Consider the following 25,382-nt stretch of genomic DNA (forward strand, 5'->3'; position numbering starts at 1 on the left):
GCCCAGCTATCTTGAATCTCACTATCAACTGAAGTGCATTATACTAATAGTATAGAGATTTTAGTGAGATTAAGCAGCTAGAATTATATTTTAAGTGGGAGAAAAAAGCTGATAAATCACACACAGTCAAATTATAGTATTGATCTTTTTTTAATTTTTCAGACCTTAAATAGGTTAAGGAAGTAAAATTCTCCAGTACTGATTTATAGGTGTTCAGAAGTGGCACACATTCAGTTTCAGAGGAATATTCAGTGATCCCTCTAAATGCAATTTTAATCCTGATTTTAAGCTAAGTACAATAATTTAATACAATAAGCTAAATACACACAAAAGCTGTATATCCTGATCTACAAAAGTAGTTTCCATAGCCACATATGGTTTAGTCAAGTATACATTTCCACAATGAACAAGTACTAACAAATGTTAGTAAAACACCTAAATGCTTGTCCTGCCGTCAGCTTTTTAACAATGCCATTCCTGCTACTGAAAGCATTTATTTTTATACAGAACGGAAATCTGACCTGGGAAAATGAATTTTCTTAAAACTCGACAAATCATATATGCCCTAGAGGTTTTAAATCAAAAAAGCCTTCAACATGAAGCACTCACATGAACCTTTTAGTTTCTCCCTCCCAAAAAAGCATTCTATCAAAAGGAAAGAATATTAAAACAAAGAACTACCTTAAGACAGATAAACACTCCTACAAAAAGACTGTATTTTCTTCTATCATCTTCTCCTTAAAAGAAACACAAACCATTTTACTATCTTTTAATAACCTCTCAGATTACTGTAGTCTTAAAACATTGTTTTAATTATCATGTCTTAGCTATCAGAAAGTCAAAGATGCCATTTAGAGTTCACATATTAAAGAGCATGACCTGGAGGGGGAAGGTGGAGCGGGCCAAAGGGGGAAAAAGGGGACATATGTAATACTTTCAACAATAAAGAATTATTTAGAAAAAAAATAAAGAGCATGCCCTACAACCGCACAAATGCACCGGGTACATAAACACTTCATTGTTTAGAATTCAGCGGTCGCCAAACTTTTGGACTTCACTGGTTGGCAACCGCTGGTTTAGACAGTCAAAAGTCAGAAGGTACTACATGGTTTGCAAGATCCTTTAACTTATGTATGGTCATTAAAACCCATTAAGTAATTCAAGTATGGTCGTATAATGGCGGGCAGTTAAAGGCTCCAATATCACTCTTTTTTTAAAAAATATATTTTTATTAATTCCAGAGAGGAAGTGAGAGGGAGATAGAAATATCAATGATGAGAGACAATCATTGATCGGCTACCTTGGGGATCGAGCCGCAACCCAGGCATGTGCCCTTGACTGGAATTGAACCTGAGATCGTTCAGTCCGCAGGCCAATGCTCTATCTACTGAGCCAAACCGGCTAGGGCTCAATTATCACTCTTAAATAGAAGACATGAAAATGAAGGTGGAAAACTTCGTGCTTCTCCACCTTTCACTTACATCGCTAGTTATGGGGACCTTCCCATGGAAAACATATGGTTATATATATGGTCTCCCCAGAAGATCAGGAAGCTTCAGTAAGTTCCAAAGTTGTCAAGATCCGTAGTTTGCTTCATCAAATGCTTTTCTAGCTCGTTTCAATTCTTCATTCATAGTAAGCAAATCTTTAACCCTCGCAAACTTCCTTGGGTCCTTCCGTATCAGAAAGACGATATCTTCAACTTGTACCCGCCCTTGTCTTCCAATTGACATTGCCTTGTGAGTCTATTGCAAAAAAGCATATTAAATTCAATTGATTTTTAAAAATATAACATTTTACTGTTTCAGTTTTCATGTATTCATCATTCTTTTTTTAAATTTGCATGTTTAATACTGGTGAGTTTGAAGATTTTTCTCTTCTATTATAGCTATTCATTTGTGAATTATCTTCTATTCATACCTCTATCCACTTTCTACTGGGTGATTAGCACTGTTTCTCTTAATGCTTTATAGATATTTTTTAATATTAAGAACACAAAAGCTATCAAATTTACTGATGTTTCTTTGATTTTTGATATATGTAGTTTTTGCCTTCACTGTATAAAATAATTTTGTAATTTCTTTGTAATCACCCATTTCATTTAAAATTTGTGTCCATCTCAATATTGGTGGCTTTCTTAAAATCAAATCTCACCCTCTGTCATTATATGTTCATCCTGTGCAAAAGCAAAAGTTCATCATAGCATATTCCTGATGACTAAAAAAAGGGAAACTAAATATTAAGGCTTTAAATAAATTTGAGCACATCCATTCAATTTTATGAAACCATTAAAAATATAGTGTTATGCAATGACATGGAGAAAATGTTCTAGGCTTACCTAAATGGAAAACAACCACCACCACCAAAAAAACAGGTTATAAGACTTTATATAACAATATAATTTCAATTTTGTAAATTTTAAAAATATATGCAAAAGACAAAAGAATATTCACCAAATTCTTAGCATTAGTTGTGTCTATACTGTGTCTCATATATGTGTATGTACATACACACACATATACAATCTCCATTCCCAATGATAAATAGTAATCAATAACTTCCACAAAATAGGCACTCACATGGATATCTTATTTCTAAAGAATGCCATAGTTCTAGTCTTATCTATAAGTTTGAATTTAAAATCTTTTTTTCAATTAACTAAGACCAATAACAACAACAAAAATATCTTACCATTTCAGTGATGAACTCTATAACAAGGTCTTCAAGAATATCCACCGACTCAGTATAAGGATTCTGGTCATCCCCAAACCCATACATCATACATCGTACTGTAAAAGAAAAATCATTCTTATTGGACAAATTTAATCACTTGATCAATACTTTTTTCAAATTAGAATTGAACCAAGTTGCCCTGGCCAGGTGGCTCAGTTAGTTGAGAATCAACCCGTACACCAAAAGGTTGTGGGTGTAATTCCCAGTCAGGACACATACCTAGGTTGTGGGTTTGATCCCCAGTGAGGTGCATACAAGAACCAGGCCCTAGCTAGTTTGGCTCAATGGATAGAGCGTCTGGCCTGCGGACCAAAGGGTCCTGGGTTTGGTTCCAGTCAAGGGCACAAACGTTGGTTGCAGGTTCCTCCCTGGCCCCGGCCCTGGTCAGGGCTCGTGCAGGAGGCAACCAGTCGATGTGTTTCTCTCACATCGATGTTTCTCTCTGTCTTTCCCTCTCTCTTCCACTCTCCCTAAAAATCAATGGAAAAATATCCTCAGGTGAGGATTAACAACAAAACATTATATAAATATAAATATATATATATATATATATATATATACACACACATATCTCCATTCTCGGGCAAGAAATTAAAAAGAAAATTAGAGCCCGGCCCGTGTGGCACAGCGGTTTGAGTGTCGACCTATGAACCAGGACAGCAGTCGCCAACCGGTGATACATGGACCACTGGTGGTCTGTGAGGTCCGAAAGGTTGGCAACCGCTGAACCAGGTTATGGTTCGATTCCAGGTCAGAGCACATGCCTGAGTTGCGGACTCGATCCCCAGTAGGGGTATACAAGAGGCAGCCAATCAATGATTCTCTCTCATTATTGATGTTTCTCTCTCTCTCTCTCTCCCTTCCTCTCTCTCAAATCAATAAAAGAAAACATATAAAAATATTAAAATTTTGATGACATAGCCAGGATTCTCCAAAAATAATAATACTCTTATTATTTTTCCTGAAGATATAGACTTCACTAGTAGGGAAATATATTTTACTGGAAAAGATATTAGATAGGAAGTATGTAAACTGTGTTTGGTTAAAGGGTCTGTGAGGACAAGCAAATACCTGTGAATGCTTTGAAAGTTTCTGTTACATTAGCAAAAAAAAAAATGTTTTTAAAGGATCAGGAGAACAGATCTTAAGATATATTCCAGTAAGACAAGCTGTGAAGATTCCAAATTCTTGTCATCATAAAAATAAAGCAATCCAAGTAGATAAAAGTTTCTGCTACGAACCGACTATGCAAGCATCACTCTGGGGTGCCCTGGTGTAGGAATCCCCTTCGTATGCTGACAAAAGAAGTAAAACCACAAACAAATGGAGTACATGGCATCAGAAATGGAATAAGGAGCAGTCAGCTTTAGGTGAGGAACTGAGATATGGAGAGGAATTTGAGTGGTAAAAAAAGAGGGAGACAGACATAATGGCCCAGCAGTTTCAAGAGCCTTTGGGAACTGTTCACATCTGACTCAGCATCAATGAACCAGCTATTCAAGTGCTGCCCTATCTGTCAATACTCAGCCATAACTATAAGTAAGGGAGCCGGAATGGGAGATGAAGAGCAAATTCTCACGGTGCCTTTCAGAATCTGGCCTGGACCAGTCCCTCCTGCTACTGACAAAAAGGGTCAAACCTGTCGACCGAGGGAGTAGAATGGAGGGCGGACACATTATAATCTCTATGCCACTATAAGACCCTGCACTGTTCACCACCTTCCTGCCTTAGTCCAGCGCTCCAATTTAATTTCTAGGCTCAGCATGTTCCAGGATTCATCCTAACTTTTGGTCAAAAATCCCTGCTTCTACTGTTGCAAAGTGTGGGACAAGGGAAGGAACGGAGGTATGTTCTTAGGCCTTGAATCGAAAGTGATCACATTTCCTCGCTTGAAAAAAAAAGGGAGGGGGATGTGTGTGTTTATGAATATACATCCTATATAATAAAAGCCTAATATGTAAATTGTCCCCTCAGGTGGTCATTCAACTGGGAGTTCAACCGCTCACTATGTGCGCTGACCACCAGGGAGCAGTGCAGAACATGGTGGGCGTCAGCAAGAGGGCGCTGCCGGCCCCAATGGACCCCAACCCCTGATAAGAGCGGGACCACAGTGGGATGGTGGAACAGGTGAGGGGGCAGCCAGGCCACGGTGGGGTGCCAGGTGGGGCTTTGAGCTGGGCCTGATCTCTGTAGGCCACCCTGAGGGACCCCACCCGTGCACAAAGCCTCTAGTATTTATATATGTGTGTATGTAAATTGTGGTTAGGATCATTACTAGCTTTGATTCACAAATTAAACAGAATTTTACAGGCAAGTCTGAGAATAGTGTCCCTACAGGGAAACAATAAATCTACTTTGTTTTTTAAAAATATATTTCTATTGATTTTAAGAGAGAAGGAGAGGGATAGAGAGATAGAAACATCAATTAGAGAGAAGCTGATTGCCTGCCTCCTCCACGCCCCCTACTGGGGATCGGCCCACAACCCAGGCATGTGCCCTGACCAGCAATCGAACCATGACCTCCTGGTTCATAGGTCAATGCTCAACCGCTGGTCCACATCGGCCGGGCCAGAACAAGAAATCTACTTTGAATGCACATGTCCAAAACATTTCAATCATCTGCAATAGAATCATTGTAAATATTACTTACGTTCTTTGGAAAAAAGTCTCTTTCTTTTACCCTGTCCACCTTCCACACCTCCTCCAATTTCTTCATTTTCTTCCTCAAACTGCAAGTTAAAATGTATAGAAAGAAATGTCAAGCCATTGCACGGCACTGGTTTTTTTAATAATTCACAGTTCCCCTCCACTTTCGACACTGACATCATGCCAGGAAGCCTAAGGCGAGCAGCAGGCACTCGGGAAACCACAGCATTTTAGTCCAACCTCCGGCTCAAGCAGGAACGGCTCCCATAATGTCCCTAGCAAAGCACCCAACTGCTCCCCCCGGGGGAATTCCATTGACTACCCTTTCCCTCCCAACCACCATGTTGGCCCACTGCTAGGCAGTCTCACTAGTGCGGGAGTTGGTGCTGAATCAAAACTGGGATCGCGCCTTAAGGAAGCCTCCGCCCCACTGAATGCCATGGACCCCGAGAACCAAAATTAAATGACTTGCTCGCGGGCAACGGAAGTTGTGAAACCCAGGCTCCCACTTCCGGTCCACACTTGACAGCGAGAGGGCAGTTTTGTGAGCAGCTGAACTGCTGGCTCGCCGGGAGCGCTAATCGACATTCGCTCGGGCCTCCGACGATTCTCCAGGCGTCCCGAGGGGCGTCTGGCAGGTGTGGACCAAACGCCAGGGTCGGGGGCCGCCTTCCCCTCCCCCCTCCACGCCCGGCCCCACGCCCTCGAAAAGCGAACGGAAGGGAAAGGCTGGGCACCGCGTCGAGTCCCCGGCTCTCCCGGCTGAAGTCACTTAGGAAAGCAGACCCGACTCCGACCTCCGCCACTGTCCCCGGGGAGTGAAGAGAAGAGCGGGTGGGAACAGAGGTGGTCACTCACGGTGGGGTCCTCTTCCTCATCCGCCATCCCACCGGCCAGCCCACAGCGCCCGGCCCGCTTTTACTACTTTCTCAAAGGAGACGTCTCACACCTCCGAGCGGCTTTTACTACTTCCGCCGCTGCACTTCCGGTGACGCAATGTATTGGGCGGGGCCTAATCGGGCGGGACCGGAAGGGGCGGGGACGCGTGATCCCGCCTAAGGGCGGAGCCAAGACGCTCTTTAGGGACGTAGGAATGAGCTCCTGGCTCTGAAATCACGGAGGAATTAAAAGGCAAAGAATAGGAAGCCCTGGCGGCGTGTACCCGGTGGTCACCCTCCATGTGCTTCTGCATGCGGGGTCGCCACTATCCGATTCGGGACTGCCAAGCAATGGATGGATGGTTGTGGGGCTAGCCGGCGGCCTTGGGCTGCCCCAAGCGTGTATTTAAACAATTTCAACAACTTGGAGTTCCACTGTTGCTCATGCCAAGCTTTGTGTTGGCTATTGGGGATATTGTTCTTTACTACTAGTAAAGCTTCGAATTTTCAACCCCACCCACCCATTCTCCAGAGAGGGGAGAAAGGCTGGGAATGGAGTTGATTGTACTTACACCTGAGGCATCAAAATCCCAAACATAGGAGATTCGGAGAGCCTCCAGGGTGGGGGAAACATCCACATACTGGGAGGGTACCGTTCCCCAACTCCACAGGGACAGGCGCTCTTCACTCAGACCCTCCCAAACCTCACCTAATACCTCTCTTCATCTGGCTGTTCATTTGTGTCCTTGATCATATCCTTGAATAGCCTGGTAGACATAAGTATCGTCCTGAGTTCTGTGAGATGTCCTAGCAAATAATAGAATAATACAAGGGAGAGGAGGTCACAGGAACCTCCGATTTGTAGCCAGGTGGGACAGAAATTGTGGGTATCCTGGGGGCCTGTAAGGGGGGCGGGGGCATGAATTACAGAGATAATATATGCTCTGGAAGCTTGTGATGGGGGAAGGGGACCCAAGAAGGTCTGAGAAGGCTCCTTTGAGAAAGTGAGGTTTGAACTGAGACCTGAGCGATGAATGGAGTTAGCAGTGAAGGAGGGAGGGAAGAGTGTGCTGTGCCCGGACTTATCTTGTACTTTCCCATCTCCGTTCCTTTGAGCACTTTTACTCCTTTCCTTTCTATGGAAATGCTACATGCCTTTCAGGCCCAGCAAAATGTCTGCTCCTCCATCAAGCCTTCCCTGGGCTCTCAGCTGAAAGCACTTTCTCCCTTACACTCCCACAGCCCTGGTTCCATTTCCCTGCAACACTTCTCGCTTTCTACTGTATTTTCTGGTTATTTATACACCCAGCTTATCTTGTCTACTAAATCTTAAACTTATTAAGAACAGAGTGGCCGAAACTGGTTTAGCTCAGTGGATAGAGCGTCGGCCTGCGGACTGAAGGGTCCCAGGTTCGATTCCGGTCAAGGGCATGTACCTGGGTTGCGGGCACATCCCCAGTGGGAGATGTGCAGGAGGCAGCTGGTCGATGTTTCTCTCTCATCGATGTTTCTGACTCTCTATCTCTCTCCCTTCCTCTCTGTAAAAAATCAATAAAATATATTAAAAAAAAAAAAAAAAAAGAACAGAGTGTTTCTCTTTCATCTCTGAGCTCCCAAAGGTTCGTGCATTCCTGACACTTAAAAGTCCTGGAACAAATATTTGCAGCAGAAATGAATGCCTGTTTGACATCCCTTTTCAAATATGTTGTAATTCAAATGAAGCTATTGTTGTGAGCTGTGCCTTTGGGGACGGGACTTACTCTTTGGTTAAACCAGAATGCCATCGTCATGGTCCCCAGACTGATGAGTGCTTGTCACAGTGACCGAAACAACCGTAACAAACAGGCCACTGTTCTTGACTGACAGGAGTTTGGCAACAACTGCCTGTCCTCCAGCGAAGGCTGAAATGAACTGAGAAGGACTGTCTGAATTGAGTCCCCAGCCGGGAGGGCTCTACTTATTTCTCACAGTTGAGCTGCAAGAGCTAGTGACCCAGGCTTTGGCCTGATGTGAGGCTCTGGGGTGAAAGAAACATAAATGCTTGAAACAAAATCATCAGAGATCCGTATCAGTGACAGCATCCTAATCTGAGACAGTGTGATAACAGGAGGGAGCTTTGAAGTCAGACAGACAGACCTAGGTTTGGATCCTAGCTAGCAATGTTATCTCACTCACGTCCCTTCTTTGAGCCTCAGGTTTCTTCTTGAAAAAATGTTCTTCAAAATAGTGAGGATCAAAGATAATGTCCTGTGCTCTGCTAAAATGTGTTTATTCATATGTCTTCTCCCATAAAGTTTGCTCCCTGAGGGCAGGGACTCATTTTTACCTTTATTCCTGCAAATCTAGCAAAGTACCCAGCATGGAGTAGACACTGGTAAATATTTTTAAAATAAACAAACAACAAGAGTAATGCTAACATTTCTGGGGCACTTCATGCCAAGTGTTGTAAATAATAACTTGTTGAATCATTCAACAACCCCAATTTTACAGAGAGAAACAGAATACTATAATTTTTTTAAATATGAAATTCTTGGTATAACTGATTTTGAAGTAAAAATCTGGTGAGATTTGCTTTATATAAAAACAGGTAAACTACTTGATAAAAATTGGAAAAAATGTGGTGGAGGGAAAAGTAAGGAAGAAATTATGAATGAGTGGGAAGAAGGAGTAGGAAGGAGAAGACACATGAAAAAAGGAGAAACAGAAAAGGGTAATTTCTGAACAGAGTGAAAAATAACTGCGTAATCAGAGTAGGATGTTGTGATCTTTCACTGTCCTTTGAAATAGTAGCTAATCACGCTGTGTGTGTGTGTGTGTGTGTGTGTGTGTGTTGGCATCTATCTGGCTTTCTTTTGAGTTTGGGCCCGTATATCTTTCATTTGTTTGTTTGTTTGTTTTTTATTCTACATTTATGTGTATTATCTCAGAGAGTCTGTCCTGCATCTATGAGGCTCGGGTGGCTTTTCTCCTGTGTGACCAAGCAGGCCACAGCCAGCAGATGGCACTGGGGCAGGGTCGGAGAATCCCTTCCGCAGCTTGGCTACCACTGCGGGATCCTAACCTTACACTTTCATCTCCGGGGACTCTGTCGCTCTCCTGCCCGGAGTCTAATAAAGAAGGTCGAGTTGTGTGTAATTAAGTATTTCAATGTACGAAATGTAATCTGTGACTTTGTCTCTACCCATCCCCACCCCATGCCCTACCCTCACTAAAAACTGCCTAAAAACTCTCGCCAGCTTGTGAAAGTGTTGTGTTGTGGGAAGCGCTGTCCAGACAATCGCCGGTTTCTGGTGACAGTGGCCGAGGTGATCCCAACATTAACTAAACACAGGAGATAATGGAGACTCTCCTGAAACAAACTGGCAGTTATCTGAATGTTTCCCGACAACGTGGAGCTTTGTGATCTGAAATATGAGGCTCGTTTGTGTTATAATTTCCTTATTTCATTTAGGAAGTTCAGACGCAGCCTGGCTATTCAGTTTTCCATAAGAAGTCAAAAAGAGCCGCGCGGCAAGGGCAGTCCTGGAGGCCCCTGGGGCCCCCTCTTGACCCGGGGGGCCAGGGCTCTTGAGCGGAAGCCCGGGACCCAGCCTTCTCTGTTGCAGGAGGGCTGCAGACGTACAAACGGACACAGGAGCTGCCACCGCACACACTACAGCGCTAAGTCCAAGTCCTTACCTTTTCACCGGCAAAGTGAACGGTCAGGTTACGTCCCAGCACCGCTTCCGCACCGGCACCCGGAAGAGACTTGGTTACCATGGCCACGCAGGACGCCTCCCGGACCACGCGCTTGTGAGATAGAAGCACGCAAGCCCCACCCACATGGGGTCCCTCGCTCGGCAATCTGCTAGCTACCCCTGATTGCGTTCGGCGCTCGCCTGCCTGCCCTTGCGCCTGCGTACTACGGTTCCTACCCGTCGCTGCGGCCGGGATCGGGAAGTGTCAAGCGGGAGCTGGGTTCCCCCACCTGCGCTCCTGCCACCGCTGATCCCGGCCCCCCTAGCCAGGCCCGGGCTCAGCCGCCATGACGAACGGTGAGAGCCAACGCCCCGAGTGGAGGATGTGAGGGGAGGACGAGGGGCAACGTGGCGGGCGGAGCCGGTACTGACGTGGCCGTTCTCCCCGCCCCCTCCCCGCTCAGCCCTCTTGGCCTCTCTGGGTGCCCTGACCTCTGGCCTCTAGATCCCTCCCGGGTTCCCTGGTGCGGTTCCCATCTAGGACCCCAGTGCCTCTCGTGTCCGCACCCCGCGTCCTCCCTCCCTCCCCTGTGCTTTCCCTGCCCCCTTCCTAGCCTCCGGGAATGGCCACTCCAGTTGAACGATTGCTTCACCTGCTAAAGTTCAGCACCGGGGGAAAGAGAGGATTTTCTTCCCAGCCCCCTACGTTCTCGTACTTTCTGAGAGTAGGCTCGTTAGGAGGCCAAGGAATCACAAAGGATCTCAAGCCCCACACTTTTGAGGGGTGAATGTAGAGCCTAAAAAAGTGTCTTCTTTTGCAAAAAGTGTTGTTTGGGTGATTGCATCTGGAGACCCGAGCCTGTGTTGGTAGGTACTGCCTCTTCTGAGCGATGTGCCCGTTGCCTCCCTGTTTATCTGACCTAATTTCCCAAACAGTTTGTGGACGTGATCTCTGAATTCCAGGGAAGGGCAGGAGGCGGGGCTTTTGCAGTCTGTAGAGTCAGCCTTGCAGGAAAGGAGAGAGCCTCTGAGGTAGTGTGATTTGAGGGGCTCGGGAACGCATTTCTCAAAAGCACCGGAGACTCACATTTCACCTCCCTGTGAGCTTTGGCATTGTCTGCAAAACCTTATGGGAGGAGGAGACTAGCACGTGAAGGTATCATTCGCCATAAAGACTTAGTGTGTCAACTTACTCAACTCTTGTGTGACTCCTCGCTGAGAGACTTAGGAAGGAGGCGGGGAGATGGAACGGCCAGAGCTGGCAGCGGCTGTCTATTCCCCTCTTGGAGCTTCCTGGCCGTCAGAGATCTGGGGTTACTGGGCACAGGAGAAGGGACATCACCCAGAGCAGAAATCATCCGAGCCAGGAAATAAGGGAGCAGTCTGACACATAATTACCCTCCCCCCTTTTGTGGTTTGATATCTTTTTTTCTTTTTGCAGTTAGGTCAGTGGTCGGCAAACTCATTAGTCAACAGAGCCAAATATCAACAGTACGATGGAAATTTCTTTTGAGAGCCAAATTTTTTAAACTTAAACTATATAGGTAGGTACATTGTTATTAACTTAATTAGGGTACTCCTAACGTCCTCAATCAGATTGAGGTACGTTCGCTGAGGTCGCGACCCCTTCCACCTCTCCCATCCACGCTGGTCTTGTATACTTGTTTCAGATAGACGAGTGTGGATGGGAGAGTTGGAAGATGTTGACCTCAGCGAACGTACCTCAAAACAATGTACCTCCCCTGGCCCGCCTGCCCACCTGCGCTTCGACTGACCGACACCCCCCACTTCTAATGCCACTTCTTCAAAATAGACTCGCCCAGGCCGAAAACGGACTTCTGCGCATGGGCCATGAAGTTTCAATCGCACTGTATGTGCACCCGCACGTGGTACTTTGTGGAAGAGCCACACTCAAGGGGCCAAAGAGCCGCATGTGACTCGCGAGCCGCGGTTTGCCGACCACTGAGTTAGGTGATTTATTGTCCATGTACAAGAAATCGCTAAGTTTACATAGAATTGTTCAAAGGTCCCCCCACAATTGTTCGACTATGTTGAAATGTCGAAGCCTCGGCAAGATATATATCTTTTACAAGAATCTTGCTATCCTGGCAGAAGAGGATCATGCACGCAGTGTAAGATAAACGTAGGAAAGCTGCAGTCATATGGATTCTAACTCTTGCAATTTCCCTTAAGCTTCACTTTTCGCCTGACCGTTTTCTCCAACAGATGCAGGTCTCAGAGACTCGGCTAAATATCTTGCTGTTCTTTATCACATGAGTGATCGATAATAAGAATATGTTTAATTCTCTGAATGGAGGCTCGAAGGATTCTTAGGGCTCTCTCAACCTCTTGCCAGCTCTGGCCATCCCGGGGAGGCGGAGTCTACATGAACTGACGCACTTTCCTCAAGATTTCTAGTTCTTAAAAGGGCAGGGCAGGGCACCGTGAAGTTGTCGAAAGGGGGATGCCTGCACGCAACCTTTGGGAACAGGCAGCTAACATTGCTTGTCCCAGGACCTGGCTCCCTCGTGTCAAGGGTTGGCACTGTGTTGAGGTTGTCATCTCGATAGTATATCACTCTGTGCTCCTTGGAGCTCTTTCTCCAGCGGGACCACCTGCCCCAAAGTGACAGCACCAACGGTTTTCTTTTCTTCCCGTAACAGTGTACTCCCTGGATGGGATTCTGGTGTTCGGTTTGCTCTTTGTGTGCACCTGTGCCTACTTCAAGAAAGTTCCTCGTCTCAAAACCTGGCTGCTATCAGAGAAGAGGGGAGTGTGGGGTGTGTTTTACAAAGGTGAGCGCCTATCTGCCCAGGAGCGGGAGACTGCCATCTCTGGACAGTGGGGTGCAGCCAAGTGCGGGTCAGATTGGCTAGGATCGTATTTCGTTCCACTTTTACATGATTTTTTATTTTAGCTCGAGGTAATTTTAATATTCTACACGGAGGAAACGTAGATAAATTAAACAATTTTAGACTGGACTGGAATTGTTGGGAAGAATAGTTTGCCAAGGGAAAGTTTTCCTGAAGTTCTGGAAAGAATATATTGGAGTCTTTTAAGTTTTGCTTTCATGAACTCAAATGCTTTTTTAAAAAAATGAAAAAAAAATATTTTTATTGATTTCAAAGAGTAAGGGAGAGGGAGAGAAAGATAGAAACATCATAGATGAGAATCATCAATCGGCTGCCTCCTGCACACCTCCTTCTGGGGAACTAACCTTTAACCCAGGCATGTGCCCTGACCAGGAATCCACCCATGACCTCCTGGTTCATAGGTCGATGCTCAACCACTGAGCCACACTGGCCAGGCTCAAATGCTTTTTTACATTTTATTATGGGCACCTTCATCTGGAATCCTAACTACCTAAATATGTTTGCAAAATAGGGCAAAATATAAACAGACAGTATATTCATCTAGAAACTAGGGTAGTACTTAAATACATTCCCAAGTGGATTCTTGAGACCATTGGTAGCTCTCTTCATCTGTAACTAGAAATTTCAAAATATCACCTTGAGCCTGGCTGGTGTGGCTCAGTGATTGAGTGTGGACCTGTGAATCAGGAGATCATGGTTCAATTCCCGGTCAAGGGCACATTCCTGGTTGCAGGCTCGATCCCCAGTACAGGGAGCAGGCTATTGATGATTCTCTCTCATCATTGATGTTTCTCTCTCTCTCTTCCTCTCCCTTCCTTTCTGAAATCAATAAAAATATATTTTGGAGGGAAAAAAATATATCACCTTGAAAGTGAGGACTAATATGAAGGACAGGCTGTGATTTCTTTTCTCTTTTCACTTTTGCCTGCTAGCTGCTGTGATTGGAACCAGGCTGCATGCTGCTGTGGCAGTCACCTGCGTCGTTATGGCCTTTTATGTCCTGTTTATAAAATGAATTCCAAAGCATCCATCTCATCAACTGCCAACCACGGGGACGAGGGTGAAGAACCTGGGGCCTGGACCCAGTGTAGGAGAGTTCAGCTAAAATCATCAAAGTCACCAGGATGACACCACAGCACCTGTCCCTCCCACATGTGGGGAAAACTCATGGTTATAAACATTAGTCATGCTTCAGGGGACTCCAGAAAGCCATTATCCTTACATCAGTCCTCGGCAGACAGCACATAACGTCCAGATAAATTGCACCCCTGGGTGATAACATTACATACCTCCTGCCTAAAAACCTGTCACCTGTTCTGTTCCTCAGCCCTTGTCAGGATCTTTTCAAATGGAGGCTCATTAGGGAAGGAATAAGCTGTATTCAGATCTCTTGGAAGGAGATAATTTTCAAGACTTGACTTTTTTTTTTTTACTGTTTTGATTTAGATTTGGCAAACTGGAGGAAAGTGGGGGCGGGGACTGGGTAGGAAACAGGAGTTGTACAATGCCAAGAAATGTTTGGGCTTTGGAAATTTATCTTTCATATATCCATCTGGCAGCATAAGAGAACATGGTCCTCACTGCAAAAAGAGAACAGATGAAATCACTGTGCTGTGTGCTGGAGAGTGTTGCCAAGATATAACCGGGGCCTCCATAAGACATGGGAGTTATCTGTCTGTGCTGAGACCAGAAAGCAGGAACTCCCAAGAAATAAGGTTTTGTTCACCAGTATCCCCAAAAGGAGACTTCACCCCAACAAATGGTATATGAACATGAATCCACTGTCTGTTTTCCTAAAGCCTTTTTATATTTTCTAAATTACTGACTGCTACATGCTGTTACTCAGTTTTAAATGCCACCACTAGGGAAAAGAAACGATTGAAGAAATAATTATTTAATATATTTGCAGCTAGGGTAGAAGAAATATATCTAGTATATTAGTTCATATTACTAGTAAAGCTGTCTAGTATAAATTGATTGTGATGTTAAATGGAAGTTTTATCATGTTATCCAAGATACAAACTTATTCTTTGTTTAAATCTGGTTTATTATGGCAATTTTTAGTCGATTACTTGTTTTTCTTGGCCAACTCTTAATTTTATTCATAGTAAAACCCTCTTTAGCTGTCCCTTGTAAATTCTGTATTATAAGAACATGAGAAATTCAAATGAGTGAGAGAAGTGCTGATATTCATAGGCATATTTGAACAATTCATAGAATCCATGAATAAAATGAGGGTGACAACATTTGAAGGGAAGATTTCTCCATTCCCTCCTCGTATCAGCAAAAGGATCCAATGTTTTATTTTTGAAGCCTAGAACTTCTTTATTTTAAAAAAAAAGTTGGTCTAAAATTGTAAAAAGCAGGCATGGACATAGGTCTGCCATGAGATTGGACATAGGTCTACCATGGATTGTCCATGAGAGCAAAACTTGACTGTGGACAAGGTAACGGTGGTTGCCCCTGTGTGACAGTAAGCCGTCTTTTGTCTTTCTCCAAAGGACAGAAGCTGCTTGGAAGTTTAGGTTCTAAAATAGGCAGTTTAGTCTTTGAGGGTTTCTCAAAGTACAGAAAGTCATCACGTAAACACTACATGTCGAATCATCTCAGAGTTGTGGCTGTTGTCTCTTCAGGAATTGGTCCACAGGGTAAAATTTCAATGATTCATATGTTTTCAATGGTCATTTCTGAGGATCTCGCAGGAAAGAAAGGAAAAGGGAAAGAAGAGCTATACCTCGCGGGTGTGAGTTTGGGACCTGCTGGCCAACAGGGGTGTCACTCCCTGGAAATACAAGTTCAGCATGTTTGCACTTGTTACTGTGTAGCTTTAATGACTTTTTTTTCTAATAGGGCTAATGTCTCTAAGCTTTGTCCTTAGAGCTGTTTTAGATTTTAAACTAGTTCCATTTCACTGTTCTAGTTATTCAAACCATTTTTTTACAGCCTCCTGGATGGGTCATCTTAACTCTTGAATTATAATATTTTGAGATGTTTTCATTCCAGATTGTACCAAAAAGTGCACAGAGTGAAGGCAATTTACAGCAAAACAAAACAAAACACACAGCTTATTTCATTTGACTTTATATATGCAGATAAGCAGAAACCTGTTTAACTCATTACTTTACTTGATGTGTCATATTTTTTGATTGAAAATTAATAGAAGTGGTTCCTCTAAGAGGGTCTTTTAGAGGTGGGAGAATGGAGATAGCAGTATCACCCCAGACTCATACTGGCATCACCATAAATTCTGTATGCCAGGGTGGCGTGAAGTCAGCTTTTTATAGTTGAAATACAATTTTTTATTCACCATTGTCTGCACAAATTCTTGAAAATAAAATTTCTTTCCCTACTGTTTTTGTCCATTTTATTTGTCACATGCTGAATTTAATGAACTTTGTTCCATATTCCCTTGGGTTCTGCCCATAGTATACCTTTTTAGTTTAAATAAATTAATACCATCGTTTGTGTTGACGCCTGTGAATGTATCATATAGTTCAGGATCTATGAGAGCTTTCTCCTTTGGGGGGAGCTGATCTATATACCAGCTTATACTGTATATATCAGCATATATATGAACATATATATATATATATGTATATATATATATATATGTAAATTTTGAGGTGTATCAAGTAAGGTAGATTACTCACCAATACATTTTACATACTACCGCTATTAAAATATAAGTACCATCTGCCCTTACCAGCCATAAACATTCTAATGATATTAGGTTAACCAACCACACACATAGAAAACCCTTGAGCCAATGGGATTCCGACACATACATTGGATGCTTTCCCCTATGTGTTTATCCCAACTGCATGGCAAGGCTGGCAAAAGTATAAACTCTAACTTCACAAATCATTTTCTACCAGTGTCCAAAAATCTGATTTGCAGCCTCCCTCTCAACCCCCCCCCCCCCCCCCCCACACACACACACACATACCTATTTCATTGAAAAAGGAGAAGAGTGGCTCTATGGTCGAGCATTGACCTATGAACCAGGAGGTCATGGGTTCGATTCCCAGTCAAGGGCACATGCCTAGGTGCTCTGATTGTAAAAGGAACTAATTCTACTCTTATAATCGCGTCTGTTTTTCAGTTTACTCATTCTGGAGTTTGAAGGTGTGATGGGTTTTAATGGATATGCATGTAAACAAAGGTTCAGCAATATGACGGCCACAGCATCAAGTTCTGGGGAGCAAGAGGGCTCTGAGGACAGGGCTCTGCCTTCCTACCTTCACTCATTTCATAGATCCTGACACCTAATCTAGTCTCACTTTCCCTCTGGTAGATGATGTGAAGGGAGAAGGCACTCCTGGGGAAGCTGACGTTGGTAAAGACCAGGATTTGCCTTCTCCGTGGAAAAGGAGTCATTCACCTATTACTGAGATTGAATCGTCTTGTGTCCAGAACTTGGGATCAAAGGTCAAAGAAAAACGACAGATATGAATATAAATATGTAGCTGCACAAAAATCAAAGGAACACAATGACTCAGTATTGTAAGCATTTGTCCCGCCTGTCCCTGCGACATGGCTTCCCCTCCGAGCCGCGAGAGGGCAGCAAAGCGCGCTCTCAGCGAGGGCCTGTGCTCGGTGGTTCCTCCCAGAATCCTCCGAGGCGGGGGGAGGGGCAGAGGCATTTAAAAGGGGCTGCGGACTTCCGCCCCCTCACGGGAGGGAGCGCGGCCTGGGGTTCGGGGGCTGTTGGTGGTACTGCGGTGTCGCGTGGATGGCGCGTGCGGGCCGAGTGTGTGTGTGGGTGGATGTGAGCGTGCGTGGGGCGTGCAAGGCGAGTGCGTGACACCCCCTACGGCCCTCCCCCCGTCTACACCTTGATCTTATTTGATCGGGTTGTGACCCCAGCCCGCCGGGCCGGCCCGAGATGAAAAGCTCCCCTCCTGCGAAGCCCGCTCCGGGCGCTGTGCAGCGAGGCCCTTGGTGGCGGCGGCGCCGCGGTCCCGGAGCCGATCTGCGGGGCCCGGCGCTCAGAAGTGATGAATTGATCAGATAGACGAGGCCGGGCTTGTCCCGGCCGCTGATTATCGAGGCGATTCTGATCTGAGCCCGGCCCCGGGGCGGCCGCCCGTGGTGTGTGGCTGACGCGGAGGTGGTGGCGGCGGGCCCGGGCGCTGACGGGAGGGCGAGGATGTCTGAGCTGCCTCCCCTCGTCATGATCACTGCACCCCACCGAGCCTGTTGCTAAGGGGTGCAGGTTTATGTGTGCATACCTACATGCACATATAGCTCCCCAAGAACTTGGAGAACTTACAGCTACAGATTCCAGGGACCCGCCCCAGATTTACTTAACCAGAATACATCCTCACCTGAGGATATTGTTTTAATGATTTGGAGAAAGGGAGAAACATGGATGAGTTGCCTCCTGTATGTGCCCCAACCCAGGGTGGAACCCGCAACCTAAGTATGTGCCCTGACTTGGAATGGAACCTGCGACCTTTTGGCTAGGGGACTATGTTCTGATTAGCTGAGCCACCCGGCCAGGGCTAGAAATCTATATTTTTAATTTTTTTAATTCTCACTGGAGGATATTTTCCCCGATTTTTAGAGATGGAGGGAGGGAGAGAAAATATCAGTGTGTACACATTGATTGGTTGTCTCCTGCACACACTATGCCTGCAACTGAGGTATGTGCTCTTGATCACAGTTGAACCCAGGACGCTCAGTCCAAGGGCCGACACTATCCACTGAGCCAAACTGGGGAGGGCTAAAAACCTCTCTGCATGGATCACAGTAATCAATTTTTCAGTGATCAGTATCAACCTGCATAAGGTGACTAACCCGTCACCCTTTCGGCCATTTTCAACCATTCTAAATAATTGGCCACTTGGCACCACACGATCTCAATAGTGGAAGAGGTGCCCAGCCTGTGTGGCACAGTGGTTGAGCATGGACCCAAGAACCAGGAGGTCAGCTTGGATTCTTGGTCAGAGCACATGCCCCAGTTGCTCAATCCCAGTAGGAGGCGTGCAGGAGTTAGCCCATGGATGATTCATCATTGGTGTTTCTATCCCTCCCTTTCTGTGAAAGCAGTAAAACTATTTTTAAAAATAGTGGAAGAGGGGCTGTGATTGGTAATTTAAGGACCAGGCACTTGAGTATCAGCCTTTTTCTATCTGTTATTCAACAATGCCAAACTTCTGTACCATAGGCTGGGTCTGCCATTTCTTGCCCAATCTAAAAGCAGGTTCCTGCGACTTGTAACTTTAGAGACCATGTAAGTGCATCGTTTTTAGGTAGCTTCAAACCCAAGCACCAGATTTTTGAGCCATGTTTATAAGAATTAGGGGCAGATATCAGCACAAACATACAAAGGCAAGGGAACTGATTCCCAGCAAGATTATGGCAGCAGTTAGAGAAAACAATGGCAAGGAGCCAGGACCAGGGAGATGGAGGTCCCTGCCCCCCATGGAAAAGTAGAGCCCAGCAGATGACTAAATCCAGGAGGTCGGAAATCTGTTAAGTGTGACATCAGCATAAGAATGCTACATAGAGCTACTAAGATGACTGGTTGTAAACTCATTAAGACAATGGGCTCTATCCATTCTTGTTTCCCAAACACAGCTCTGACACAAAGGTTTGCAAGAAATATTGAATGGGTGTATCTGTATGGTTGGAATGACTCATTTACAAGAAAGGAATGCCCGCCTCCTGCCCCAAACGGGGCTGTTCTAAGTCCTTGCAAATATTCTCAATAAGACTAGTTTCTAGAAGTTGGGAAATTTCCACCTTTTAAGAGTAGTCTAGTGGCAACTCTATGGGTGACAGACACTTCAGGCTTCACCATGCACAAATGTTTTTAATGGAGGTGGGCAGCAGGCTGTCCCATCGACTAATCAATCCAGGGGCCTGTCAGCATCAGGTGGAGAAGAAGCCACCGTCCGTCTTTCGGGAGTAGCCTCTGTTGGTGGCTGCAGTGTGAGGGGACACTGGAGAAAAGAGGGAGTGGGCTGTGAATTTCAGATCCTTTGTCTTCACTGGGAACCTGTAACCACCCATCCATGTATGGGTGCCAGAGAGAAGGTTCTTAGAACAGCTGGGGAACTGGCATATAGAAGACAGATAGGAGGTAGCTATAGGTCTTCCACTCCCAGGTTTCTGCTGGAAATTTCTGTCCCCTAGACCTAAGGGTGAGTTAGAGGCTCGGAAAAATGGAATTCATTCCATAGTCAGCATGCATGTCCCCTGATCTGTCTGATATGTGACAACTTAATCACTGCTGTTGCAAGACCCTCAGTTATCCCCCTGTTCCCTCATAGCCAATCACCTCAACTCCCTGATGCCTGGCTCCATTTAGAACTTGTACCACCATCTGCCCTATTACTTACCTATGGACCCATGGATGCTGTGGATGGACTCTCTCTTAGGGCTGATCCATTGTCTGATGTTAGCTCGGGAGGTGGTGGGCAGTGGTGGGGCAGGGGGTAAGTGTTCTCCAGGGGCCTGGATGTTGATGATCCTAGAGGATGGGTACGGAGAAGAATAGGGGAGAATGAAGCCAAGCAGGAGAAAGGTAAGGAAGGAAAGAATCACATGCCACCTCCAAAATAAAGCAGCCAAAGGCCCTTTTTACACTCAGTGGAATTAACTGAAGATTTTGTTTGTTTATACAGATAAAAACAGGAAGTTCTCTGTTCATTTCAGATAATAAAAATACAGAAAAAACAAGTGTTGGTGAGGATGTGGAGAAAAAGGGAACCCTTGTACACTCTTGGTAGGAATGTAGGCTGATACAGCCACTGTGGAAAGCAGTATGGGAGTTACCTCAAAAAGTTAAAAATAGAACTGTCTTAGGACCCAGCAGTTCCACTTCTGGGAATTTGTCCAAAGAAACCCAAAACACTAATTCGAAAGAATGCACCCCTATATTCACTGCAGCATTATTTACAATAGCCAAGATTCGGAAGCAGCCCCTGTCCATCAGTAGATGAATGGATAAAACAGCCATGGTACATTCACACAATGGAATACTACTCGGCCATAAAAAGGAAGAACATTTTATCTTTTTTGGACTGCATGGATGGAGCTGGAGGACATTATGCTAAGTGAAATAAGACAGTCAGAAAAAGGTAAGTTCCATAGGATTTCACGAATATGTGGAACTTAATAAACAAACTGCACTAACAAGCAAAATAGAGACAGATTCAGAGAGCAGGCAGATAGCTCTGGTAGGAGTGGTGGTGGTGGTGGTGGTGGTGGTGGGGGTGTTTGAGAAAAGAAAGGGGATTGAGAAAAAAAGAAAACTTCTAAACACGAACAACAGTGTGGTGACTGTGGGAGTAAGGGGGAAGGAAGAGAGTATATGGGAGATAAATTGTGATGGAAAAAGAATAAAATAAAGGGAAAGATACAGAAGTTACAGGTACAGATATAAACAATACAGAAATCTGTATACAATGAGCACCTATTGATAGTTGTTTCCCAGGTGGCCTTTACCTTATGTAATTGATGGTATTACCCTTAGAATGGGGAGGTTCTGCCTCCACCACTTACCCACGGGTGTCCTTGGAGGTCTCCTGGTGGATCAGGGCCTCACTTTTGTTCTTGAACGACCCCGTGTGGTGGTTGTACAAGGCAGCTAAGCGGAAATCCAGATTATCCTTTGGAATCTACAGAGGAAGTTAACCCCCCCAGGGTTAATGCACCACCTCTACCCCCAGCTCTAGTCAAGTTCTTTTGGGCTCTACTCTTCCCCAAAAGGAGAGAGAACGCCTTTTGGGCCTGGGTCCACCAATTCCTTACACACCAACTAGGACATGGTGACTCTTGCCTCTCATGGTTAGGTCTAAGGAGTAGCGAGCTCTCCCTGTAGATATGAGAATCACTATACTGTCCCCGCTTTGGGCTCAATGGGCCTTATTTCGTTCATGGTTATATTCAATCTTTGTTTTAATCAGAAGAGTGAGAAGTCCGGTGAGAAATGATTTACTTCAGATGTCTGACTAGAGCAGAACCCAGGCCTCTAGCTTCCCAGAGACCAGATAAATTGGTATTTAGTTTGGTAGGATCTTGGATTGAGGACAAAAGGAAAGATACTAAAAGAAGTTAGGGACAGACTTCCTTCCAAAGAGGATACTGATGAATTCTAATTGGACGTAAAGAGAAATAGTATTTCAATAGCAGGTACCTCAGATTCAAAAAAATAAGAATTCCGCCTAATGGAGGTGATCGTGGGAATTGAGTTGAGCCGATTCCAGGGTTTCTGTTGCTGGTCCAGGTGCGCTGGGTTCTTATATTGCAGCATCTGCAGAAGAAAAACCGCCCAGGACCTGGTTACCTGGATACAGGTCCTTGCTGCTATGGTAGCTTCAGTGACATCCGCCCCTTCATCCTATTTTAATTGGATCTCAGAGCAACATCTGTAAAGAGAAGAACAATATCGGGCAAACCCCCCCAGGCTTTTGATCCTCCTAAGTCTACAATCTTAGAACTGACAGAAAAGGGCCAGGAATAGAGGGAAAGGGGTGGATAGGACAGGGGCAAAGAGTGGGGAACATACAGGAAAGATGGTGAGCGTAGGTTTAGACATCCTGGGTTTGAGGAAAAGGTTAGACATCCTAATGCAATTAACAGGTAGAAAACTGGAAGTGTGCGACTTTTTGGAGAGCTCAGGACTAGTCATTGAGATCTGGGGGTTATCTCCATGCAGCTGTGGTTGAAGCCTGCAAAAGCGAGTGTGGCCAAAAGGGAAGAAGTGGTTCATGAGTGCACATATTATAGCTGGGGAAGCGAAGAGGCAATCAGATACGGGAGAACCAGGAGAGTGCAGCGTCTAAGCAGGTGAGAAAAGGATTCCAATAGAGAAGGATCATTGTGATGGAAGGGTTGTCAAAGAAAAAGTCCACTGGAGTCCTGGCCAGTGTGGCTCAGTCGGTTGGAGTGTTGTCCTGTACATCAAAAAGGTGGCAGGTTCAATCCCAATCAGGGGACCGACATATCCAGGGTTTGGGTTTGGTTCCCTGTCAGGGTGTGTGCAGGAGGCAACCAATTGACATTTCTCTCTCTCTCTCTCTCTCTCTCTCTCTCTCTCTCTCTCTCAGAGACTCCATTGGACAGTCAATCCTCTAAATAAAAAACCATAGCATGAATGCATATAACTGATCTCTTCATTACATGTAAAATGCCATATTGTTCATCATTGTGACCCTAGTACCTAGCCAGCCACCTAACACGTGATGTTAAAAAATGAAATGTTGGTTGAATCAATGACTGAACTCTAGTGAGCACAACTGCAACCTAGTAGAAATCTCATCATGTCCGAGGTTGGAACCCTCTTCCCTATACATGGAAAAGCGCTGTGACTCAGCTCAGCTGGACGTTAATTGAACAGTATGTGCCAAGCACTCTGTGCTATCACCAAGAAAGATGAAAAATGAAACAAGAAAACTACAAATACATAGGATGCAGCGTAGGCAGCTCTCCTCCCATTCCTGGAAGGCTACATAAGCCTCATCATCTCTATCAGAAGAAGAATGAGATTGTCTTTCAAGCACTAATGCCATACTTTCCTTCCACCTCAGAGAAGGGAAGTCCCTTTCCTCAAGAATAACCCATCTTCCCTGACCAGCCCTTCCCTGTGCCTCAGAGACCTGCGCCATGCTGGCATCCCCTGGACTCAGCTTCCCTCACATTCCTTTATATCCATCTAACTACCACTCTGTCACCTTCCCGACAGAGCCAGGCTCTTCAAGAATCACATTTACTATCTTCACTCCCCCGCCCCCCCCCCCATCCCCTTTTCAGTCTGGCCTCTGCCTCAAGCACCCGCAGAAACTGCTCTTGCTGGTGACCAATGATTTCTGAGGCTTGGTCGGGTGGATCCTTTCCAGACCGGGTCTTATCTGACCTCTGCAGTTTCTGGCACCATGATGCTGACTCTCTCAAAAGTTCTCTCAACCCTCTGTGGGTCCGGCTCCTCCAAATTTCCTCCTGCCTTTAACTGTTGCTTCTCAGCTCTGCTCGGCATTCCTGGGGAGTTTCGTTTCTGCGTTCTCCTTACTCTCACATTTGCTGGATGAGCTCATTCCTTCCCGTGGCTTCAACCACCATATGGACACTGTGGTTTCCAGATGTACGTCTTCAGCCCAGAACTCTCAACCAACTGCCTGCTATTCATTCCCACTTAAATGTCCCACAGGCACCACAAAAGTGACATCTACATCATTGATCTGAATCTCTCTCTCCAACCCTGCTTACCCTGAGGCCTCATTCAGTAAATGGTATCAATTAAGCCCTCAGGAACGAGGAGTCACCCTAGACTCATCCGCTCTCGTGGGCTCATATCCAGTCAGCCACAAAGTCCCATCAGTCCTGCCTTTTGCATCTCTCTTATCTGCAACTTATCGCCATCCCCTGCATCACTGCTTTGGGTCCATTATTCTTCCTCCTGGAGACTGCTGCCTCCGGAGGCTCCTGCCTCCTAGCTGAGCCCTCTTGTCTCACTCCCACCCCATCCAATCCACTGCCATTTGTGCTTTCTGAAACACCCATCTGTTGTGTCGCTCTAGGGCAGTGGTTCTCAACCTTCCTAATGCCGCGACCCTTTAATACAGTTCATGTTGTGGTGACCCCAACCATAAAATTATTTTTGTTGCTACTTCATCACTGTAATTTTCCTACTGTTATGAATCGTAATGTAAATATCTGACATGCAGGATGTATTTTCATTGTTACAAATTGAACATAATTAAAGCATAATGATTAATTACAAAACAATATGTAATTATATATGTGTTTTCCGATGGTCTTAGGCGACCCCTGTGAAAGGGTCGTTTGGCCCCCAAAGGGGTCGAGACCCACAGGTTGAGAACCGCTGCTCTAGTGCTTCAAATGCTGGTGTGATTCCCAGCCCCTCCAGGATGAAATCCTAGCTCAGTGGCATGGTGGACACAGCGCACCCAGCCCAGAAAGATCATTCTCCAGCTTCTGCTCTCTCCACTCCTCCTCCTGCTCGGCCCCAAACAGGTCACACTTTCTCCCCTTTTCAGGCATCTGAGCACCTGCTGCTTCCTTTGTCTTGCTGGTGATCAGTGTCTCATTCCTGTTTCTTTCTTCCCAACTCACATTTCACCTCCTCCCTCATCTGGCCCAGCTCACTCATATTTTGATGTCAAAACTCCATTGCTCCCCTTTTAGCTCCCAGTTCTCCTGACACACTTCGTATAACTCACAACACACATGCTACTGTGCAAGCGTTATAGCTATTTATGTTGTCAGTCTGGCCTTTCTACTAGTTTCTTTAGAGCAGGTGCTATACGTAATATATCTATATCTATAGCTGCTAATCTATAGCTCCTCAGTGTTTAGTGGTACCTGGCGTATAGTAGATAATAAATGATGAATAAACCAAAAGAAGCTCTTTGATTTTATTATTAAGCCACAATGACTATTTAATTCTCCTTAGTTTGCACCACTTCAAACATCCCAACCACTTCTATTAGAAAAAGGATCATTTGAATTCCCAAGCCGCTGCCACACATACACACGTCCAGTATTAACCAGACAGAGACGGTGTGAAGACACATGACCCGGTGGCTTTCAGAGGACTTTCTCCCCCT

The 25,382-nt window shown here is 45.2% G+C and overlaps 3 protein-coding genes, 1 long non-coding RNA gene and 1 other non-coding gene across 11 annotated transcripts in view; 3 read left to right on the forward strand and 2 right to left on the reverse strand.

Moving 5' to 3' along the window:
- Window positions 1-131: 131 nt before the first annotated feature.
- TAF13 (TATA-box binding protein associated factor 13) lies at window positions 132-10,031 on the reverse strand. Of its 2 annotated transcripts, none has more exons than XM_070396341.1 (4): window positions 9,936-10,031; window positions 5,384-5,462; window positions 2,692-2,789; window positions 132-1,745 (listed from the first exon to the last, which is right to left on the reverse strand). In XM_070396341.1, the coding sequence occupies exons 1-4, from the start codon at window positions 10,014-10,016 to the stop codon at window positions 1,575-1,577; spliced, it is 429 nt and encodes a 142-aa protein (XP_070252442.1). In that variant the 5' UTR covers window positions 10,017-10,031; the 3' UTR covers window positions 132-1,574. The 2 variants fall into 2 exon arrangements, with proteins under 2 accessions (XP_070252442.1, XP_070252443.1); XM_070396342.1 differs by lacking the exon at window positions 9,936-10,031 and adding an exon at window positions 6,238-6,362.
- A 167-nt stretch (window positions 10,032-10,198) lies between these two features.
- On the forward strand, window positions 10,199-16,156 carry TMEM167B (transmembrane protein 167B). 2 transcript variants are annotated; one of them, XM_070396319.1, is made up of 3 exons: window positions 10,199-10,291; window positions 12,598-12,790; window positions 13,740-16,156. In XM_070396319.1, exons 1-3 carry the CDS (start codon window positions 10,282-10,284, stop codon window positions 13,933-13,935), a joined length of 399 nt encoding a protein of 132 aa, XP_070252420.1. In that variant the 5' UTR covers window positions 10,199-10,281; the 3' UTR covers window positions 13,936-16,156. The 2 variants fall into 2 exon arrangements, with proteins under 2 accessions (XP_070252420.1, XP_070252419.1); XM_070396318.1 differs by having other exon boundaries at window positions 12,598-12,729; window positions 13,740-13,909.
- Window positions 16,157-17,476: 1,320 nt separating this feature from the next.
- On the forward strand, window positions 17,477-17,872 carry LOC138996514 (small Cajal body-specific RNA 2). The gene has a single exon (XR_011468801.1). It is a non-coding gene; the product is annotated as a small Cajal body-specific RNA 2 (non-coding RNA).
- Window positions 17,873-19,403: 1,531 nt separating this feature from the next.
- CFAP276 (cilia and flagella associated protein 276) overlaps window positions 19,404-25,382 on the reverse strand; it is a 58,887-nt gene continuing 52,908 nt past the window's right edge. For 4 of the 5 annotated variants that reach the window (XM_070396510.1, XM_070396511.1, XM_070396509.1 and 1 more), the window contains 4 exons: window positions 21,953-22,069; window positions 21,319-21,434; window positions 20,154-20,284; window positions 19,404-19,754 (listed from right to left, as the gene is read on the reverse strand). In XM_070396510.1, the coding sequence (XP_070252611.1) occupies window positions 19,684-19,754; window positions 20,154-20,284; window positions 21,319-21,434; window positions 21,953-22,069 (435 nt within the window). In that variant the 3' untranslated portion in view covers window positions 19,404-19,683. Of the gene's footprint in view, window positions 19,811-20,153; window positions 20,285-21,318; window positions 21,435-21,952; window positions 22,070-25,382 lie in introns of all 5 variants that reach the window. The other variant, XM_070396508.1, reaches the window with a different exon arrangement.
- LOC138995798 (uncharacterized) lies at window positions 20,317-22,693 on the forward strand. The gene is made up of 3 exons (XR_011468672.1): window positions 20,317-20,338; window positions 20,439-20,894; window positions 22,475-22,693. It is a non-coding gene; the product is annotated as an uncharacterized lncRNA (long non-coding RNA).

This window comes from Myotis yumanensis, unplaced genomic scaffold (genome assembly GCF_028538775.1).
Source record: "Myotis yumanensis isolate MYYU_CA2020_CCGP unplaced genomic scaffold, mMyoYum1.0.hap1 SCAF_17, whole genome shotgun sequence".
Taxonomy (NCBI): domain Eukaryota; kingdom Metazoa; phylum Chordata; class Mammalia; order Chiroptera; family Vespertilionidae; genus Myotis; species Myotis yumanensis.

What these genes read in the sequence shown, in the direction of transcription:
- TMEM167B (XM_070396319.1), top strand. An exon ending in GGACAGTGGGGTGCAGCCAA is followed by an intron (nt 12,791 to 13,739) that starts GTGCGGGTCAGA and finishes TTTGCCTGCTAG; the next exon opens with CTGCTGTGATTGGAACCAGG.
- TAF13 (XM_070396341.1), bottom strand. Translation starts at nt 10,016, where the DNA reads ATGGTAACCAAGTCTCTTCCGGGTGCCGGTGCGGAAGCGGTGCTGGGA. An exon ending in TTCACTTTGCCGGTGAAAAG is followed by an intron (nt 5,463 to 9,935) that starts GTAAGGACTTGG and finishes TTTAACTTGCAG; the next exon opens with TTTGAGGAAGAAAATGAAGA. An exon ending in TAGAGTTCATCACTGAAATG is followed by an intron (nt 1,746 to 2,691) that starts GTAAGATATTTT and finishes TTTTTGCAATAG; the next exon opens with ACTCACAAGGCAATGTCAAT.